Source organism: Lipophrys pholis, assembly GCF_963383615.2.
Source record: "Lipophrys pholis genome assembly, chromosome: 12".
Taxonomy (NCBI): Eukaryota; Metazoa; Chordata; class Actinopteri; order Blenniiformes; family Blenniidae; genus Lipophrys; species Lipophrys pholis.
In genome coordinates this window covers 18,071,089-18,092,976 of record NC_137641.1, presented here as the reverse complement: position 1 = coordinate 18,092,976, position 21,888 = coordinate 18,071,089, and the positions used below count along the sequence as shown (strand labels likewise).

Genomic DNA, 21,888 nt, shown 5'->3' with positions numbered 1-21,888 from the left:
TGCTCGAGCCTGCATTTTGAACGGAAAGGAAACAGACTGTTTGTGTACGCATGCTCCTAAAGTGCAGTTGGTGCGCGTCTTTGTATATTTTAATGTCTGAAAAGGTGGCAGAGAAAAGAGAAGGCGAGGCTGTCCGAGAAAAAAGGAGGGAGAAAATACTGAAACAACTGCAGTGCCACAGCTCTGTGTTGTGTCTGATGTGTGGCCACACGGCGGTGCGTCACACCTGGTTTCCTTACACATCTTCAAAATCTAAAGACTAAATGAACCAGCATCATAGATTCCCATTAAATAACAACAAATGTTGATTTAAAAGACTTACTAAAAGTCAATTATTAGATTTAAAGCTACTTTGTTTGAAATAATCCCTTTTAAATGCAGCCCATTATTATTGCAGCCTGGAGCTTTGACCTGAAAGTCTTGGAGCCAAAGATAATCAATGGAAGCACGTTTGTTACATCAGGTTAATTTGGCAGTCGAGTGGAAAATTTGACCAAGCCAAGTGTTTTTAATATGTCCCCGAGCCTCTGTTTGATCCTGCCTCTGCTTTTTCTTTGTTAAAAGAGCAAAAGAGATCTATGGTTTTTGAACGTTGCTTTAATCCAGGACTGACCTACAGTCCTCACAGTCGACTGTTCATATGTTGATCCTCTCCGTCTGCCAATGACTCTCATGCAGCCTATTTTGGACACTTAAGTTCTTACTGTCTTCTACGTTTGACGAGTTTGCAGTCAGGCACCCAGTCAGAAGCACATTTTTTCCACTGTAGTGCTTTCTAACATTTGTCTGCAGATATGACACAAGTTTGGAAGAAAACTAAATGTGGAAATTTGGGGAAGAGTTGCTCGCACTTTAAATCAAACCTTATCCAATAAAATCGAAATACAATCTAGCCCTACTTTGACCCTGTCACATTCTCACCAGCTAAAGTCCCTGCATCCAACAGGAGAAAAGTTGTTATTTAATTGCCAGCGCTCATTAGAAATAAAGTGAAGACAAATGGAAAGAGGGGAGGCCGGGGGTAAAAATGGATTAGCCGTTGGTTTATAGCCACAAGCTGATCAATGAGTTGCAGGCTCAGAAGTTTTATAAAGGAATATTTCCTTTGCAGTTTACATCATCATTAATATTTCCAATGTTTACTTCCTGCAATTTGCATATTTGTGGTGTTTGTAGAGAGAGAGCCCTGTACTGCTGATTATTCCATGATTTCCCCCTTCAATCCCAAAGAAAGTCACAGTGCAGAGATATAACTGAATACTTATTCTTTTAATAAAGGTTAAGGGGAACGTCTGGAAATAATAAGGCCTCAGTCAGTCTGCCGTAAACTCGGAACATGAGGCTGTTCAGTTCATTTCACAACCCAATAATGCAAAGATTGCCTGGACTTTGTTAATGCATTTTTAATTTGCAAACCTGCAAACTATAAACCCAGTACTTTTAGTAATGTTGCAGTCACACTTTGTAAATGTGGGTCCTTTAAATGCGTGAGTGACGCTGGTCATTTTGGATTGACAGGCATCAACTCACACCACACGTCCTGTTGTGACAACAGGTCCATTGTCAACCGAATCATAAGGTCACAGGCAGTAGATGATAGAATCCTTGCAAATACTCAAATTTTGGTAAAACTTTTTTGCCTTCATGTTGGACTTCCTTATGTTTTGTTGGGAGCAGATACAGAGAATCAGTTTAATGGGGGTTTTGATTCACTCGTTCTCTAGCTGAAGCGCTCTACAGACGGTCAGGTTTTAACTTTATTATTCTGGAACGTGCATTTTATTAACTTATGACAACATTTTTCTGTGCATGATGCCAACCTCTGTTGAATCGGAGGAGACTCTTACAGTCATCATGTGTTGATTACGCAAGGACAATGATGTCCCAGGGTTAGATGGTACATTGTGTAACCAAGGCTTCTGAAGCTACCGCAGCTCTACAAGGTTTTCGTCTTTCCTCAGAATACCACAAATATTTTGCGTTTCACCTCATTCACTCTCTGTCACAATGTTTGGTTGTTTCACCAGGGTCACATTGATTGTTGATTGTGTCATTTTCCACTGCTTTTTGATTGGTTGGTGCAAGCGCCTGCTACCTGCGGCTCCAGAGCCACACGTTGCTCTTCAGCTCCTCTGTAGCAGTTCCCAGAACATTCTACGAGAATAGACATTTTGCTTTAAGTTTTAGTTTATATGCATACCACACTGTTTTTCAAAAATGGTCAAATATTCTGGCTAAAAAGAGCTGAAGAAGGCAAAACTGCAAAAACAGCCAGAATTACTAAAAACCAGTAAAACAGCTAAAATTGCTAAAATACCTCAAACTGTTCTATTAGGAAAATAGTCCATATGCATAAACACCACAGATTGGCAGTCCAACACAGTTAATACAGAAAGATATATGCCTTTGGTCAATCTAGAGCTCCTCTCTTTACGATGTCTCTGTTACTGTGGCCTCGGTTTGCAATCCAGCCAGTCAGTCTCCTCACAGAAATGTCACTCAAGCTAATTTGTCTTCTTCTACTTTCTTGTCCTCTCTACATAGTTCGGTGGTCCAGTCACCTCCTCCCCCGCTGGTCCGCATCATCAACGGATATATCACAGTGCAGCCACCTCACAGAGCCCACGGCCACTACAACCACCATCACACACCTTCAGCGTCGTCCACATCCTCATCCTCGCCGGTTTTACTCGTCACCCTCGGCACGCTGCTAACAGTGATCTCACATATACAGACTGCACTCCTCTAGTAGAGCCTAGTATACACAATACTATATCCTGCTTTAAGAGGAAGATATGATGGTTTCACATAATATAAAGCGAGGTCTGATCCTGCATTATAGGGCTGCAAAGAAGAATGTGTGGCAAAGGCAATGAAGTCAGGTCAAGCTGCCAGCTTGTGGATGTCAGGCAAAATAAAGTTTATGTCAACACACTTGAGTGATGATTCATGTCGGAAGATAATGCCTGTTACAAACTGAAGCCATAAACGAGCCTGTGAATTACACAAGTGGTTCTGGTCAGATAAAGTGTTGGTTTTTAGTCTTTTGTTTTCACACGCGCGCACACACACACATAGAAGGCAAAAGTGAGAATGGAATGGCAGAAACGTAAAAGATTATCGGCAGTAACCTCAGAGACATCACACCACATATCAGCTTGCTGAATAACTCCACTGTCACAGTTAACAGTCATTATTCAACATTTATTGCAGAAGAGGATTCAAGCGCTCAGTGAATAAACATGAAATCACTGTTGGATATTAAATAAGTGCAACTGGAACCGTGTGCGTGCGTGCGTGTGTGTGCGCGCGCGCGTGCGCCTTTGAGAGAGAGAGACAAAACCTGCCCTTCAACCCCTTGGACTTGGACACAGGCATTCTTCTTCAGACGTTAATTTATTCTTCCATTTTCGAAGAATTTGTTGCATTCAGACCTGCTGTGGGGGGGAAAATTGTATATATTGTTTCTAAATATTATAGATGTATTTTAGAATTCTAAAAAAAATTATCGAAACCATTGTTGTTTATAAAAATGTATAAATAGATATGCAGTATATTTTTTTGAAGAAAAAAAAAAATCAGGAACTAACCATCATAGACTGTCATGTGTTCCATGGAAATTTAATTTTGGAAAGGGACAGATGATTGTATTGTACTTTATGTATCAGTGTTATCACCTGCTTTTCTGTCTGTGTTTGCAGAAATAGTTCATGTCAGTGTTTTTGTTCCACAGAGGTCATTTGTTTATTTATTTAACAACTGTAATTTTGCTGGAGGCCAGTGGTTTTCTAAGTGTGAGGCAAGATTCAAGGAGGTGGGACAAGTCTCTGGGTCAAGTTGATGCCCTCTTCACATTTTAGAACTAAATATACGATAATTGTAGTGGAGACCAATTGAAATGTTGTCAAAAGCTTTAGTGTGAAACTATCAGTGTAGCAGTTGCAGTATGACAGTTGCTTCCTATATATGAAGACTGTGTAGTTCAAGAAGGGCTCATCCTCCCACACTCTGAAAACCACTGCTGTAAACTATATGAAACTTGCCTAATTTCCCTTTTTTAAACTGTCACGAGGATGTGCAGTTGTGTAAATGTTCATTTTCAAACATTCTAAGTTTGATTTCAAGGGCATATTATTGAAATAACAATACATTTTAATGCACAATGTTGCCTACACTGATAGTCCACGTACAGCTTAGTGAAGTAGGTGTTTCACATTTCATTTATGGCATGAAATAATTGTAATAGTCTTACCGTGGAAACAATAAAATATTTATCTAGATCAAAGTTGATTGTTTCTTGGTAATTTATTCATTCTGACCGTCTCAAGTAGACTCATATTGCCTGCCCTGCAACCAACAGCAATATGAACACAAAGCTCAATTAAAGAGTCATAAAGCCGAAATGGATGCACATTCACAAAAGTGTAGCTCATTTCAGTCAGTTGGTGTGTATTCACTGAATTGAAAGAAAAGATTCAGGATTTTTTCGTTTCAAAATCGCAGGAAAATATGTATGATAGGAAAAAGAAGATCAGACATTGTAAAACTTTCAACAGTAAATGATTCAGGATGTTATTAATTTATGTAACCATCGGTGTAGCAGACTGAAACTGAAAGAAAAGGAAATATAGTGTGAAAAAGAAAAAAAAAAAGAAAGTTTGTTGCCCTCTGTTAACACAGCCAGTGCTTCAAGTTTGAACGCACAAAGCGTCAAAAATAACAACAGAGAGGAGCCTGTAATGGACATGTAGATATTTATGGACTACCAACAACTCTGCAACTAAACAATATTTACATTAAATATCCTGACAATACAACTTTATTCCATTTAGATTTGTGTTCAAAGTGTAAAATATTTGAGGCTCACAATAACTGAATAAAAAACAGTACGGTTTTATTATTTCAAAAGGCAAGTTTGAGCTTGTTATCTCAATAACGTGATCCGGCGAATCTGAACAACAGCGTCTGGGGTATTCACACACACACACGTATGCATGCTGCCCTCTTGCCCTTATCCAAGGTTCAGGGCATGTTTATGTGATGTTAATGTGCTCTGATAAGGCCGCTGTTAGAAGTCGTTTGAAGTGTGCATGTGGTCTGTCACAAACAGGACAGCTGTGCTGCTGGCGAATGTTGTTTCTGTAGGAAATAAACAGGAAAACAGAGCCAACGGGACCTTTAGATGTACAGGAAATGAGAGTTAATTGATTTGCTACATCAACAGGAAAAGAACAACAGTTGACTTGCATGCGCGGGCTTTGATTTGGGAGGGGAAGTGTGCTGGATGCGCATGAGCAACATTAAAGGAGGATTTGTCGCATATTTCATGCTGCTTTGCACAGACAACACACAACTGTAGCTTTTGAAATAATATTCATTTCTATATTAACTTTTTTTAATGTTTATTTTGATGCTGACCAATGGAAAACGCAACATTAGCCACCTGTAAGATGGCAAACGCTAAGAAGAATGAACAGTTCCCATCTGGGACAACTCAACAAAAAATACTGAAGAATTTCTCTGTGCGATTAATAAAGTATTTCTATTCCATTATTTCAGACCTGTGCAAAAAAATTTTTAAAACTCTTCCTCTGGTCAACCATGTTCATTGAAGCCACAGCGTCTTTCATGCTGAAAACACTCTTTTCAGTCAGCAGTAGGACTGCCACCATTTTACTCTTCACAATCATGTACTGTACTCATTCCTCTTCATCGTCAACATCTTGTTTCTTATTTAGGTCCTTTTCTGTGCATTCATCTCTAAATGCTTGAAGTTGTTAATGTAAAAATGAATTGTAAAATCTCCAGATGACTTTGTGTCTTGGCATCAAGGTGTGTATCAATAACTACACTTGTATGTAAGTTTTACGCACATGACAGGTAAGAGATAAAAACAAGTGGAAACTCCTTGTGTTGTTTGAAGGTTGAGGTAAAACACAAAAGCGAGACAAGCACTTGCTCTGTTAACTTTTTCTTTTTCGTTCACGGCCAGGAATTCAACTGCAAAACATTCATCACTTCGCTTGGCTATAAATTAAGAGCTGCAATACTGCGACCCTCTCCTAAAAATAATCAAATTCAACACTTGCAGCGTTTGAATTTTTCTTGAAAAGTTAATTAAACCTCCTTAAAACACGGTAGCGTGTCCCTGAGCTCCTCACGGCTGCTGTTGACCTCATTCATCAGTTGAAGGTCAGTCCTTTCCACTGTATGAATATCTTAAGGGGGGGGGGGGGAACTGTGGAAGGTGAAAAAGTCTGCTAATGTTTAAACTTAAAGTCATGAATTCATCCAGTGTGCCCGATCTAAAACATGAAACTTGCATCGTGTTAAAAAGCAGCGTGCGACTCGAAACGACGTCTTTCCTCCGCTCCGTGTAACACAAAACTCTTAAAAACAACAGAGCGTGTAAGTCACTCAGTCATTCCATAAAAGAACAAACAAACAAAGGTGCAGGTCACTCCGCTAATTGCCTCCTGTTGAGTGCTTTTGCTGACAGATGTTACAGCTCATTTACTATTAGAAACATGGGATAAAAAGGATGGTGTGAATTCCATGAGTCCAACCAAATGAGTGCCGTCAAGAAAGAATAAAAAAAATAAAAAAATCATTCTTAACAATTGAAAACAGTCGAGAAACTGAAACTGAGCTGAGCTTTATTTTCATTTGGAGTTTTTTTTTTTTTCTTCTTCTTTTTTTTTTCTTTCTTACTATAACCAATTTCCACTTGTAATTTAAGCTTGTAAAGACTATCCAATTACAAATAAGCCTAATTTTAGCATCAGATCCGAAAGCGCAGTGACTGCAAGCATAATGGACGTGAATTAGCTGGCGGCTCGTGTTTCACCCAGAGTCCCGTCGACGTCACAGAGTAATATGTCTGCGTGCAACAATTATATCCGCTGAAAGTCACACATACATAAAGACATCGGTTCCATCACAATTCTTTTAGCATCTATTTCTGAACCAGCTTGAGGGGGGGATTCGCTTTCATTATGGACTCATTCATCACGATATGAAAAAAAATATCCTCCTGACAGACGTCTACTCCTTAAAACACAATCAAATAAGAAAACGGGGCTTAGGAAAACACATCGCACAGGACTCGAGCTGGGGTTGCCAGATTCGACCGAGCAAACCTGCAGGAATTGAAAGCAGATGTATGTGCAGACGTCTGTTTCCTGTAAAGCGGAAAACTTGGGGTACAAATAAAGACGCAGCATCAAAAATCTTGGGTAATTTATGTTGACTTAAGAATTCAACAAAAAAAAAAAAAAAGGAGAGAAAAAAGAAAAGTTGTCGGTTTTTCAAGGGCAGCTGCCGGCATTGCTGAAGTCCTCATAATGAATTTCAGATCCTTGTAGAAATGGGTATCACACCTGTGTTGAGTGACCTACTTTCATCATTTCTTTGTTGATGAATGAATCAAATTCTGATCAATCGTTTGGTCTCGGGTCATTAGCACCGGGGTATGAGCAGTCAATTTAAAGAGCCATCAGAAGGCCCTGCCTTTCTGCACAATGTCGGACAGAAGGTCAAATCACTTTCGCATTGTTAAAACAAGCACAGTGTGTTATTGTTTATGTGCTGTAGCTCTGGTCAGTCCCTCACAGACTTGCACAAATAAGCTGATGTGTAGAGAAAGTCTCTCCGTGGCTGTTATCACTGCATCCATCTCCGAGTCACTGCAGTGTGTTAACTGAGACCCACGCTAATAAGTGCTCTGTTGACTGAGTCCTTGGTGTATTTACATAGTAAATCTCCTTTGGGTTGTATATAATATGTTATCAGCGGGGTTTAGAGGTTTGACCAGAGGGTACTAATAGTGAACCCAGCAGGATGTGTCCGTCTTGAAGAACAGGTTTTACTTAGATTGTCCATCAACCTTGGTAACACAAAGTAGAACAACATGGAGACTGGCGCTACGTTCAGACTTTTGTTGAGTCCAAATTATACCCAAGTGTGGATCATCACCAAAGCCAAGACCTTGAATATGTGGCCTTGAGACCAAGATCACTACAACACAACACCGTTGAACGCCTCTTCATTTTGGAACCGACTCGTGCTCTTTTATATCTGCTCCTTTGAAACTAACTCAAGTTTCTGCAAGTTCAGTGTATTTTGGGTGGACAAAGGAAAAGGTATCATGTAAAGTTTTTCCAAGATTTAAGATGCTTGCAGAAGTTGGCATGTCCTTCCCTGTCTTTTTCCACCATAGTTTAAAAAAAATAAAATAAAATAAATAAATAAAAATGTTATTTAATATTAGAAAATAAACGTGTGTCTGTCTCCCGAGGTGGACAACAAAGCAGTCAAGGGTTTATCATGTCCTTCACTCAATACCATCTGGTATAGCCTCCAGTACACAGGTCGCAATCCGAGACATACTCCTCCGCTAAATACCTTTGTCACGGGTTAATACTGTTATGAAACCTCTCTCTACCTCTCTTCACATTCTGAAGTTACGTAGAAAGATTTTGTTCTTTTGAGACAAGCTGGAAGTCACTTAAAAACTTTTGGCTTTAAAATGTCACAGTGGTGCGGCTATTTGCACCGTCTGCCCACGGCAAAGTGATTCAGTGTTTCAATGCGCACGTCTTCTCCAGGTACTCAGGTTTCCCTTTTCACGGTCCAAAAACATGCATTTCAGACTAATGGCTAAAAATGAGCTGTAGGTGTTAATGTGACTGTGTGTGTTTGTCCGTACGTCTATATGGCTGAGCATTCGTCCGGGGTTCAACCTGCCCACCCATTGTGAGTTGGAATTCTCTCCAGCTGATCCGCGACCCTGAATTGCATGAGGTGGTGTAGCATAGAAGACGAATGGATGTTTCAATTCATATGGCTCCTTGGTATTGGATGAAATTTAGCCCGAGGATCCCAATATCACAGGAAACATATCACAGCGTTGTAAGTGTCCTGGCAATGTTAAACAATAGCTCTTCTCTATCACTCCTCAGTATGAATGGAAAACAGCTGCCTCTTCTGTAATAACATCGCATCAATGCGATGGGCTCCTCACTATACGGTGAAGGTTATGATTATGGCTCACGTGACAAAGTTTGTAGGTGTTTGGTATTCAAGGCAATTTAAGCTGATCCTGCACAATAGCCCCGGCCTTCAGTCTTTGTCTCATTCTTCCATTTGATTCAGCTCGCTGTCCCTGAACTCCACTTCCACAGAATGAAGAGACTGATTTCTCTTGTGAGTTAGCACTAGTTGTGTTTCTGGTGGTTAACTTCTGTGTTTACCTTTTGGTTAGAGTCAAAACCAAATGTTTACAAAGATGATCTTTGTTTTGAAAGCAAGGGCGATTTTATGTTTGGCTCCAGTATATACCCTGAAGGTTGCTTTTTTTTCTTTTTTTATGATGCAACCTCATATTTTCTGAACTCGCCGAAAGCCAAAGTTTCCATGACCTGTCAAAAAACAATACACACTTCACGACAGGTTCCAAGACACTGAAGAAAACTGTGGAAAGATTCTCCTCTGTCAGAGAATCTTTTCTTTTTTTTCTTCTTCTCTTCATTTTTTTCTCTTAAAGCTTAATAAAATGCGTCATTAGAACAAGTCAAAACATCAATGTCATCCTCGCACACTTAACATCCATATTTCCGTTTAGCTGGAATCTTGAAGCTGAAACATTGTTTATGTCTCTCGGTGCCTCTCGGGGTTGGTCGAGCCCATGATTGTCAGTTTATAAACAAATGACCCATTTTTGTGCTGGCACTGCACCGCAGGGTGTCACTCAGTTAGAGCCTGGGTCAATGGATCCCATTCACAAGAACCAGCTTCTTTTTTTTTTGTTTTTTTCTTTTCCCCTGACGAGTGAGATTGAAGGGAGCCCACACTGGGAGCTCCAACTAGGAGTCATGACGCAGGCACGCACATATTCTATCACTCACCAGACACAGGAACATGTGCTCGTATGTCTTGCCACCATTGTTTAAGGCTGTATCACAGAATCACATGAGCAAACAGACACGTTAACAGAGTCCAACTGGACCCTGGACAGGATCTGTGGGTTTTGGTTGATATCCATTTTCACTCTCAGTTGCACCCCACCTCTCAGATTAAAAGTGACCCCCTGCAGATGTTCTCGGGTTTAGCTTCAAGAACGGGAGCACAGGGTCAACTCAGTCAGTGGCAATAAAAAAAGATGATGACAAAAAGGTTGTGACGATGAAAAAGTACAGTGTATAGTTTCTTTTCACAGAGGCTCATATTAATGCTGTATTCATGAGTATAATTGTTTGCCTCTATAATATGTGTCTAGAGTACACCTGTCCAGTCATGGACGTTAAATCTTATACTATGCTTGATATGTGAAATAAATCAGAAACACACTGGAGTGGATGCATGTCATTAGACTTCCAGCTTCATTGTGGTGACTCTCCAGTAAAGATGTGTGCAAGACTGCCCTCTGCCGACAGAATGTGGTACTTTGTTTTGGGAATTACTCCTTTCGGTATGATGTGCATGCATAATTTCCAGGAGTTAAAATTTCTTTGGTCGGTCCACTAAAAACATTGTTGTTTTACCAAGGTCCAGGGTTATGTGCCAACCTCATTAACAAAAACTCACTCCCAGCACTGAGTGCTTCACCCTCGGAAGTTTTGCTCCACACGTCTACACTAGAAAGTATAGTGATTACATTTCCACCTGGAGGCATTATATTTGACCATGTTACAATTGTACACGAACACGTGAACCTGCCTGATAACATGTCAGACAGCCCCCACATAGCATCATCTCTCTCTGGATCATCGAGAAGTAAGATATGAATGCATGAATAGGATCCGATCAGCAGCGTGTTGTGAGCAGTTGCTGAAAGTAACTAAAAAATGACTCGCAATCAAACTTAGTTACTTTAAAAAACAAGTAATCAGTAAAGTAGCTAAGTTACTTTTAACTAGTAATCTGTAATCAGATTACTTTCTCAAGGTAATTGTGGCAACACTGCATCTGGAAGGGTAAAACACATTAAATTAAAAAAGGTACTATGATTGCATTAACGACACTATCAAAATATGTTGGTTGAGGCAATTTCTTAAACAACCCAAATATTTCTGGTTTCATATTCCAAATGAAAAATTCATCAAACTAGGAGGCATTGAATTCCTTCCCAGTTGTGACTATGACCTACAAAAGCTCCCCTGTAAACTTTCCTCGTTTCATCAACAGGTTTTGCTATTTTGGAGATTAAATTACAAACATACTTTCAGTCCCCACATGAGCCCCCTGTGGAACTGCAGATATGGATTATATAAACACAAATCTAGATTTCTACAAAACTGGCTTGATAAGGGAGTTTCTTCCGTGATACATTTATTGGATTGTACGGGAAATATTCTGACGTTTGAACATGTCAGTGTGAAATTGAACATAAGTGATGAAGGTCAGTATCAGCAACACCGTAGGCAGTCCTGTTAATGGCGTCAAAGTTATACAGAAATCCCAGCAAACCTGCCATCGCTCATGGTGAACGGTCACAGCTTAGGTGACTCTAAACTAACCAGTTTAGCTCTCCGAAAATATATTTAACAAACAAATCTTTACGTGCTTCATTATCGAGAATTTCAATTCAAAATATTTGTAAAAAGAAAATACTTTCAAGATTCTTAATGGAATATATTGTGATGCTGATTTCCAAAATAAACCGTTTGGATTTGAGAACAATAACGGCTCCTTTTGTAATAAACATATCAAAAGTACAGATCTATTAACTTTGTATGAATTTTACTCTAAAGCATTTTAGGATGTTTTACCTCACTGGTTATCTAAACAATTAATAGCTCCTGTTTGTAAATGTGAACATATTTCATATGGTTTTATGATAAAGAATTCTTTGCTTGACGTGCCAATTAAGTCCATTGTAGTTTTAGCAACATTTCTTATACACAGACACAGATTTCTTAAATGTAAGCCAAATTTTAATGTGTTTCATGAAGAACTGTGTTTATTCTTCTCATCACTGGAACGCATGAAGAAACGGAAGCCGTGAAACTCCTCAACGTGGTAGAAGAAGTAAAACTCCTGGACAACCCTGAGCTGCTGTGACATTCCTCAAGGACAGAACTCTTTATTTCTTTCTTTCTCTATTTCATTTTAGGTCTTTTTTCTTTCTTCTTTCGTCTTTATTATTGTCTATCTTCACACTTTTTCCTGTTTTAATTATTATTCGTATCTCTTGTACCACCGTTGACCTCTGCAATTGTACAAAAATGAGTTGTTCAAAAACAAACAAACAAACAAACAAACAAAAAAAGGAAGTCTTCGGGTTGCTGTATCCGGACATGTCCGGTGATTGTTGTGCAGTGAAACACGGCGAGTAGGAGCGGGAGGAGAAACGGGAGGAACGGATTGAAGGCAGTTCTGTGGCTGTATGTCGGTGTCTGAAATATACTGACTTGAATGAAATCACAGTTGGTGAGTGAAGAAACTCCTCTTATGTATAAGTGTTTCTGCTCGCGATGTCCACTTTATCAGAGGCTCCGATTACACCACAATGTTTTCTAGTGGAACCTGCAAACTTTAGTTCCATCTTGGGTGTCCTCGGAATCACTGAAAAGTTTAACTCAACTTTTTACGGTCGTAGTGAATCGGAGTGCGCACGCGCCAGAAGAATTCATTCATAACAATGAATGCGGTGTGCGTTGGATCACACGTGGAGACTTTTTCCTTTCATACAAATACTGAGTGGACCAAAACGATAAAGAAGTACAGCTTAAAGGAACTTCAGTGTTTGCAGCTTGCTGTTTTCCTTATTTCATCAAACCATGTGGTTTTCAGTGTGTACGGACTGGAGATAGTTTTCTGAAACATTGTGGCGTAAACTGGGCCTTACTCTGGAGGAGCTGGGAATCAGTGTCGATGTTGGTGAAACTGTTGAGGACACACAGATTGAGTTATGCATTTTGAAAATGCTGCAATTAAATATCTGCAGCGGTGCGAGAATAATTCAGATAAATATCAAATTCTTGAGCCATGTTTTGAGAAAAAAAAAATTCATCTCCTTCTTTTGGTGCATTCTTTTAGTAAATGGAGAAGATGTACATTTTAATAAATTAAATCATGCTTTTTTAAATATTTGTGTGTGTGTGTGTGTGTGTGTGTGTGTGTGTGTGTGTGTGTGTGTGTGTGTGTGTGTGTGTGTGTGTGTGTGTGTGTGTGTGTGTGTTTAATAAAATAGGCTTACCAGAACTGATGATCGAAAACCCCCTGATGAATAACAGAGTGCCACAATTTTCGGTTAAAAGAGTCGCCATCGTTGAGTTCAGGAGCTATTATGGGAATAAGAGTGCCATCTGTTGCTCCAGCACACTGTGGGAAACCCCGTCTCTGTCAAAATCCTTTAATAACTAATAGCAGATCATCATTTTGAGGTTGTTTTAATGTACTCAAGCATGAGGACATAACACACCGCTTTGCAAAAATCGTACCTAATCATGTGCTCCCTCTGTGGTTGGATAACTTTCACACTGCAGTCTGATAAAGTTCATTTTCAAACTATGTGTGAACAATCAGGCGAGAAAATCAGTTCCCAGCAAAAATCAGAATTGAGCATCAAGACCTGCAGTGTGAACGTAGCTTTAGTGACACGGCTGCTCTGTAGATAAAATGTTTTTTTTTTTTTTATAATCACATGACAAACTTTCCTCTCTTTTCTCTTTGTCACCCTCAGACCTCCAACAGCAACATGTTTGTGATGAAGAGGACTTCGTCTCTGAGGAGCAGCTCTGGAAGCCAGAAGAGAAACTCCAGTCTGGACCAGGAAGAACCAGAACCTCCTCACATTAAAGAGGAAGAGGAGGAACCAGAACCTCCTCACATTGAGGAGGAACCAGAACCCCGGCAGATTAAAGAGGAAGAGGAGGAACCATCACCCCGACAGATTAAAGAGGTTGAGGAGGAACCATCACCCCATCAGATTAAAAAGAAAGAGGAGGAACCAGAACCCCATCAGATTAAAGAGGAAGAGGAGGAACCAGATACTCCTCACATTAAAGTGGAACATGAGGAACCAGAACCCCGACAGATTAAAGAGGAAGAGGAGGAACCAAAACCCCGACAGATTAAAGAGGAAGAGGAGGAACCAACACCCCCTCAGATTAAAGAGGAAGAGGAAATCTACACATGTGAGGACAGGAAGCAGCTCCTCCTGAAGCAGGAGACTGAAACTTTTCTTCAAGCTGTGACTGATGAGAAAAGTGTCCAGAGTAACTCAAAACCAGACGATGAAGAGCTTCACCTTGGTGACCCTGTGCCGGCTGTGAGTCACAAACATAAAAGAACTCGTGTAGATTCAGGAAGATTGGGGAAGAATAATAGTGAGATATGTGATCAACATTTCAGTCACAGTGGAAGTTTAATAGGTCATACAAGTTCTCACATAGATGAGAAGCCGTATTCCTGTGAAACATGTGGCAAAAACTTCACTTGGAAAATTGGTTTGTTTGCCCATATGAGGACTCACAGAGGTGCAAAGCCGTGTTCATGTGAAACATGTGGGAAACAGTTCAGGGACAAATATGCTATGGCAAGGCACAAGACAATTCACACAGGTGAGAAGCCGTATTCTTGTGAAACATGTGGTAAACAGTTCAGGGACAGAAGTGTTATGACAAGGCACAAGAGAATTCACACAGATGGAAAGCCGTATTCTTGTGAAACGTGGTAAACAGTTCATGGACAGACGTGATATGACAAGGCACAAGACGATTCACACAGGTGAGAAGCCGTATTCTTGTGAAACATGTGGGAAAAGGTTCACTATGAGAAGTCATTTGAATTCCCACTTGAGGTCTCACACAGGTGAAAAGCCGTTTTCCTGTGAAACGTGTGGGAAACAGTTCAGTTGCAAATATTCTATGACAAGGCACAAGACAATTCACACAGGTGAGTGGCCGTATTCTTGTGAAACGTGGTAAATGGTTCAGGGACAAAAGTAATATTACAAGCCACAAGAGACGTCCCACAGGTGAAAAGCCGTTTTCCTGTGAAACGTGGCAAAAATTTCACTTGGAACGCAAGTTTGATTGCCCACATGAGGTCTCACCCAAGTGACACAGCTTCACATTAGATGTTTCAGCCATCAATACAATGATATCTGATTGTCAATGAGTGCAGTTGTGTTGATCTGTTAAAATGTAAATAAATGATGCCTTTTTGGGATTTAACTGGTCTTTGTTGTTATTTATATATGTATACTGTCACGACAGAGGTTGGAACATGACATTCTATTTGAAAGACCACTGAGCAGATTGAAATATCATCAAACTCCATTTTGTTCATTACATGTTAAAAGTTTGACAGGTGTGTTTCAAAACCATTACTTTTTATACCATAAATGCTTCCTGTAAGAAATACAAGACATGACATCTGAATATTTTTCTACACAAATCTTTCTATTTTTAAAACTAGATGATACTAATAGATCAAAATACACACCCTTGTGTTTCTGTTCATATTTTTGTTAGTCAGCCAGTGTTCGAGAGTCTTCCAGACCCACTGCATTTTGCGGTTTGTAATACAAAACACATAATTTTACCTTAAAATAACCTACCAATTATAAGCTAATTAAACAGCACATATTGTTATTATTTGCCCTTTACCTTTGTTAGAAAAAGTGCTTTGTTTTGAGTTTTGTTTTTTGATGAAATGCAAAAACAAAGAAAATCAGTTGTAATCAAGAAAGACAGATGTTTATAACCAACAAATGTGTAAATTAAGAAAGATGGAGCATTGTTACTGATGTTACGTTTGACTCGGGGAGAGGTTGAGGCAGGGCACCTCCGGAGGTTGGGGCATGAGGATGACCCTGACACCACAAGATCCCCTCAGAGTGGAGATGGGGTGCGGGACGCCGTCAGACGGCGGGTAGGGCGAGCTGCCATGGTCGTGGACACATGGAGAGGCGGGCAAGACTTTATATGTCCCTGGGGGGCAATTAAAAGGTTACAAGACATAATTAAATAGATAAATAATACAACAACAGACTACAAATACATCACTGGGGAAATAAAAACCAGTAATAGTAAAAATTGGATAATAAAAACATGAGTCAGATATGAACAGTGGAGTGCAGTCAGGGGCAGCAGGGCTAGCAAAATGATTTTTCTTTTTTTTATAATTAAAATGCGATTCTGAAATCTGTGTCTGGAATGAATTAGGCTACGTAGCAGTATGCAACTTTATCCAGACAACGACTGGTTATATTTTGTGGAGCTCAAATCTCCTATGTCCTCTAAACGCATCACAGCTCTTTTCCCCTGTCGGGGCCAGCAGGAACTGTATCACTAACTGTGATCGAAGCTGGACGCTGCTATTGGGTTAAAATATTGAGTGACAGTATCATCAACAAATCAAATTTTGATATGTTATTGACGGAACGCCCTCGGGCAAGCGGAGTTTCTCGCGCTGGTCTTGGTGTCGTCATTGAAATGAGCTTGACTGATTGGCCACATGGGCAGGTGCGTGATGACGCACTGTTATTATCTGCTCTTCTGGAGGTGATGGCGGCTAATTTAACAGCAAGATCGGATGATACGATAGCGGACCTGCTTCGGGGGCCTTTTTCAATGTGCCCGTTTGCAGAAGAAATGGAAATCGTGAGAAGAGGAAGACCAAAGACTTTGTGCAGCATTTTACAGCGGGAAACTACGAACACTACTACTGGGAGACAGCTAGCTGGGAGCACAACAAGCTTCCTGCTGGCCATGTTGACTCTTCAGTACAGCTCCGGAACATGGACTAGCAGTGGTTTTAGCAGCCTCATAGAGCCATTCATCAAAAAGGATCGCAGGATGGATTTCATCTACAAGTGATGGGTGAGTGCTAGTTTTTTTTAACACTTTTATTTAGTTTTATACAGTTGTATCTTGATGTGTTGTGGTTGTTGATCAGCTGTCATGTTTGTGTTGATAAAGTACTGATGCATAATAGTGGCTTTAGATTGGATTTGGATTGTGTTTTTACTGTAGGACATAATGTGCGGCTGTTGTATTGGCTGTAACGCATAGACAACAATACTTTTTTTATTTTGGGGGGGGGGGGATTTTGTTACTGCTGGCCCCGACTGAAACATCACCACATGCTACTGTTAAGACCCATGATAATCTCTTGTTTTTGATGCTCCTGGCCACACCTTCTCCCGTCCCTGTGCAGAGTACTCATGAGCTTCCCTGTAGACTGTAAGTTCCAAGGAGGAAGTGGCATCACATGCAGCCTAGATCTTTATGCCATATTTTGCAGGATCAGATTATGTATACTGCCTAAATGGCATCAGCTGCTCATCATTGGTGACATTCGGCCCAGGGTTTACAGCAGGGACAGAGTATGAGAAAATAAAGATTTCAAATGAATGAAATAATTCTCATTCACTGAATTTACAAACATCCTTCACTTTTTGTGTTTCAAAAAGCATACAGGTAGACAGTTAACATGCACGCACAAACGGGCCCAGAGATGATGAGGACAGAGGGAGAGTACATACAACCTACAATTTCCACAGTTTTCTTTGCCCTGGGTCCAGTGGACCTGGACACTCTGTATGGAATATGAATGTGTAGGCGGGTGCGTACAGTGTGTGAACATCAAAAATGAGTCCTAATATATGTTCTTCACAGAAAATGAGCCAAGGCCAATGAGTCTCAGCTTAAAGCCATAAAAACCATATCAGTTTGAACCTTCAGCTTCAAAACTCACATTAAACTCTTGAAAACACTTGAAAAAACTTTTGACTGGATAGCATTGCTTTGTCCAGGGATACATCTGGTTTGTATTTAACTACTACTTCTTCAGAACTGCCTTCTTTCAACTGTGTAACAGTGTTATACTCTCTAGAGTTAATTGAGCTAAAAAGAGCTCCAATTCTTTCCAAACCTCATAGACATCGAGGCAGAAATAATTCGAGAAGCTTTACGTTGCGAGAGAGTCGGCCCAGATGTCCTGTGATTCCCAGAGGAATACCTTTTGGAGGGCGACTGCTTTTCAACAAACGGCATCAGTTATCACAATAATATTCTCATCAGCAACCTCACACACTGCAGACGTGCGCTCACATCAGAGCAGATCTTATGTACAGCATTTGTGTGTGTGTGTGTGTGTGTGTGTGTGTGTGTGTGTGTGTCTGTATGCTTTTTGTAACAAATTGAAAAATGATAGTTGGTTCTAAATTCAGTGAGTGATAATCATTTCCTTGGTGTGAAGCCCACCCCCATCAAATTTCTCATTTATATGTTCTCATGTGCATAGAAATGCATTTCATCATTTTAAGTTGTTGCTGTGATAATTCATGTTTTATCTTGGGTTTCATGCTGTTCACATCTTGACATCATGACACCAGAACCACACCTAATAATTGATCAACAGAACCTGGACATTGAAGCTTCAAACAGGAAGTTCTCAGACGGCGTGTCCACCGAGCTCAGTGTCAAGGAGTGTAATCAGCAGGTTGAACAGATAGAGAGACAGGAAGAGTCTCAGAAAGACATAGAAGTGGACGTCCTTTGTTCAAATGTTCACATCCACACTGATGACCACTTCATGGTCAAATCTCTATTGCATGCTCGATGTACAAACAGACATTGTATTTCAGCAGGCAGGTGTTGCATGAAAAGAAAAGAAAAGGGCATTTTTTCCTACAAATCGTAAAAAGAGTTAAAAGTTGAGTTACGACTCTTTCATGTTAAATAAAAACAGTGAAAAACAAAACCCGTTCAATTCATATCAACATTTTAATTCCATTTCTTCAAAGTTCACAACTGCTCACACAAGATTTTTAATGTCACACTTTTTAAAACCCACAAAAAAGCCGTTGCGTTAGAAATCAAAATGAAATGATTCATTCGGCAACCAGGGGACCATTTGTCGGCCTGGAAACCAAATCTATTTAATTCTTCTCATTTTCGTGACAAACCACAAATCTGGGAGATCTCTCATAGAGACCTTCATGACTTCATCTCTTTGTGAGATTGTATGTGGCGCAACAAATTATCTTGTTGACTGAAACGTTTCCCCTTTTCACAAGAATTCGGCTTCTCACCTGTGCAACTTTTCATGTGCCACAACAAATTACTGTACTGAAACATAGGCCACATATTTAACAAGAATACGGCTTCGCACCTGTGTGGGTTCTCTTGTGAGTCCTTAAACGCGACTGTACACTGAAACATTTCCCACATGTTTCACAAGAATATGGCTTCTCACCTGTGTGAATTCTCTTGTGACTCCTTAAACCCGACTGTACACTGAAACATTTCCCACATGTTTCACAAGAATACGGCTTCTCACCTGTGTGAATTCTCTTGTGAGTCCTTAAATCCGACTGTACAGTGAAACATTTCCCACATATTTCACAAGAATATGGCCTCTCACCTGTGTGAATTTTAATGTGGCGCAACAAACTATTGTGCTGACTGAAACGTTTTCCACAGTTTTCACAAGAATACGGCTTCTCACCTGTGTGAATTTTAATGTGGCGCCGCAAACTATTGTGCTGGCTGAAACGTTTTCCACAGGTTTCACAAGAATACGGCTTCTCACCTGTGTGAGTTCTAATGTGGACCAGCAAACTATGCTGTCGACTGAAACTTTTACCACAGATTTCACAAACTATCTTCTTATCAGTGACGGTTCCTACGCTCTGACATAATTTACCTTTTTCAGGAACAATTTCACCACATGTTCCCTCATAAAGAAGCTTTTCACCTTCAGCCTGCTTCTCTGACACGGGAACGTTGCTCACACGGTCACCGTGGAATATGCTGATTTTTTTCAGGTCTGCATTTCTAGTTGATTCTGAGGCAAGGTGTTTGTTCACATCGTGAACTTCAGAGTCATGAGAGAGGAACTGCTCAGTGTCCGGTACTTCTTCTGGTTCACCCGGGTCACTTTGCTCCTCAACAGAAGGAACCCTAAAGAAATCACTATCAAATTTCAGTATAAGCTGCTCTCCCTCCTGGCTGGTACTGAGTTCCTTGTGCTCCTCAATCTGTGGAGGTTCTGGTTCTTCTTGTTCTTCTTTAAACGGTAGAAGTTCTGATTCTTCTTGGTCCTCTTTAAACTGTAGAAGTTCTGATTCTTCTTGGTCCTCTTTAAACTGTAGAAGTTCTGGTTCTTCTTGTTCTTCTTTGATCTGTAGAAGTTCTGGATCTTCTTGCTCTAGAAAATAGTTAGTTTCCTGTTTAAAGAGCTGCTCCTCTGTACAGTCATGGTGCTGTGAGAGCTCTGGAGGGACAAAAAGGTACAACATAAAAGGTTAGTTAGTTACATTACTTCTACAGTTTCAGCTTTAAAAAAAAAACAACCACAACCTGGGCCTCAAATGGTGATATTGAAAACGTCAATGCGACCAATTTCAACACTGTTCATGGATGGAATCACTGTGAAGTCTGTGATCATGTCCTGTATTTGTCATATCAGCCTTCGTTGCTGGAATGGTGTAATTTGCAGATGGTCCCTGCGCGCTGGTCTTACGGCTGCTCATCAATGTTGTTTCTGTTGCTCCGAAGACACTTGATGAAAACGAGCTCGTATTTTCTACCTCACAACGAAGGTACAGAGGCCCCCGTTTGTGCGTTGCGGACGTTTCATTGAAGAGTTATTGATGCCGGAAGCCCGAGTCTGTGAATATCGTGCCAACTTTACCAAACAGCAGCTGCAGCCTCATTTCTGTCTGCGAGCTTCAAAAGAAATACAACGATCCTCCACGAGTCACATTCATGTGTTCACCCAGAGCTTTTCCATACCTGTTCTGTGGATCTTGATTTGAGGTTTCCGGGCTATTTGAAGCAGTTTTCTCTGACGAACAATCTCCTCCTCGCACTGGACTATAGTTTGTTGAAACACGGTGAATATTTCTTCAGCAGCAGCAGCGAGTCGCTCGTTGATAAACTCTCTGAAAGCCTGAACTGAACTCATTGTTGCCGCAGGAGATGAAATATTTCCTCTTTAAGACATGACACCACAGCGAAGGGTCTAAGAAGCTCTAATAGGTAACAATAATAGTAAATCATGTATCCGCCTAAAGCGGCTTCTTCTCTTGCTTCGTTGGACGATCCCAAACAACGTTTAGATTCATACTGACATCTACTGGAAATAGGAAGAACTGCAGGTTAATGCTGGAGATCTTTTTGAATGAACTGTCCCGTGTATTTTACAACACTCAATTTAATGGTCATCTTCTGTGAGACAAAAACATGTAATCAGATTATTGTTTGGCATTTTTGATTGGTTGTAAAATTTCTAAAAAGATGCCAGCAATGATTTTGAGAATCATAATCAACCAATCACTGTCAAAGAAATTAAAATTAAGATGCCTTTATTGTCAATGGACATCAAATGCAATGAAATTGTGTTGATAATCTCGCTTTGGGGACTGGGAGGGTGGTGGTGTTCAGACAGGTGGGGACTGTGGTGAGTTGCAGGGACTGGTTGAATATGGTGGTGAAGACTCCAGCAAGCTGGCTGGAACAATTCTTCAGTGCAACGGCCCAGGACCAGGTCTGGCCCTGCTGCTTTGTTGGTTCTTTGCAAGGTGATTTTCACCTGGTAGGACTGGAGAGTGAGTGGCTGGCCTTTTGCTGGTGGGTGGAGTGGGAGGAGGTGGTTAGCGAGGTCATTCCCTGGGTGAGTTGGAGGGCTTGGAGAGGCCGGTTCTGACTTGAAGCTGACTTCAAAATACGTAAAAAAGTAGTATCTGGCTGCAGACAGCGTGCACCGCCATACCTCTACTCCATACCGGAAGTCACGTGACCACCATTGCAGACGTTAGTCATTGGGTGCTTCTGAATAGTCCCTCCTACCTATTTTCCTATCCACTTTTCCTTAGCCCTGTGGATGATGTCACAGGATTAAGGAAAGGTGTTAGGCAATCAGATGCACGTC

At 40.5% G+C, this 21,888-nt stretch overlaps 2 protein-coding genes across 2 annotated transcripts in view; one reads left to right on the top strand and one right to left on the bottom strand.

Moving 5' to 3' along the window:
* The window catches only part of trabd2a (TraB domain containing 2A), a 71,991-nt gene extending 67,708 nt beyond the window's left edge, over positions 1–4,283 (top strand). The window contains exon 7 of the mRNA XM_080476793.1: positions 2,545–4,283. Coding sequence (XP_080332919.1) covers positions 2,545–2,749 — 205 coding nt within the window. The 3' untranslated portion in view covers positions 2,750–4,283. The remainder of the gene's footprint in view (positions 1–2,544) is intronic.
* Positions 4,284–18,720: 14,437 nt separating this feature from the next.
* On the bottom strand, positions 18,721–20,937 carry LOC308117541 (uncharacterized protein). The gene is made up of 2 exons (XM_080476480.1): positions 20,751–20,937; positions 18,721–20,229 (listed from the first exon to the last, which is right to left on the bottom strand). Exons 1-2 carry the CDS (start codon positions 20,920–20,922, stop codon positions 19,103–19,105), a joined length of 1,299 nt encoding a protein of 432 aa, XP_080332606.1. The 5' UTR covers positions 20,923–20,937; the 3' UTR covers positions 18,721–19,102.
* Positions 20,938–21,888: the final 951 nt, after the last annotated feature.

Excerpts from the sequence above, each read along its gene's own strand:
- LOC308117541 (XM_080476480.1), bottom strand. The coding sequence starts at position 20,922 with ATGAGTTCAGTTCAGGCTTTCAGAGAGTTTATCAACGAGCGACTCGCT. Across the intron at positions 20,230-20,750 it reads AATCAAGATCCACAGAACAG|AGCTCTCACAGCACCATGAC; the intron begins GTATGGAAAAGC and ends TTGTCCCTCCAG.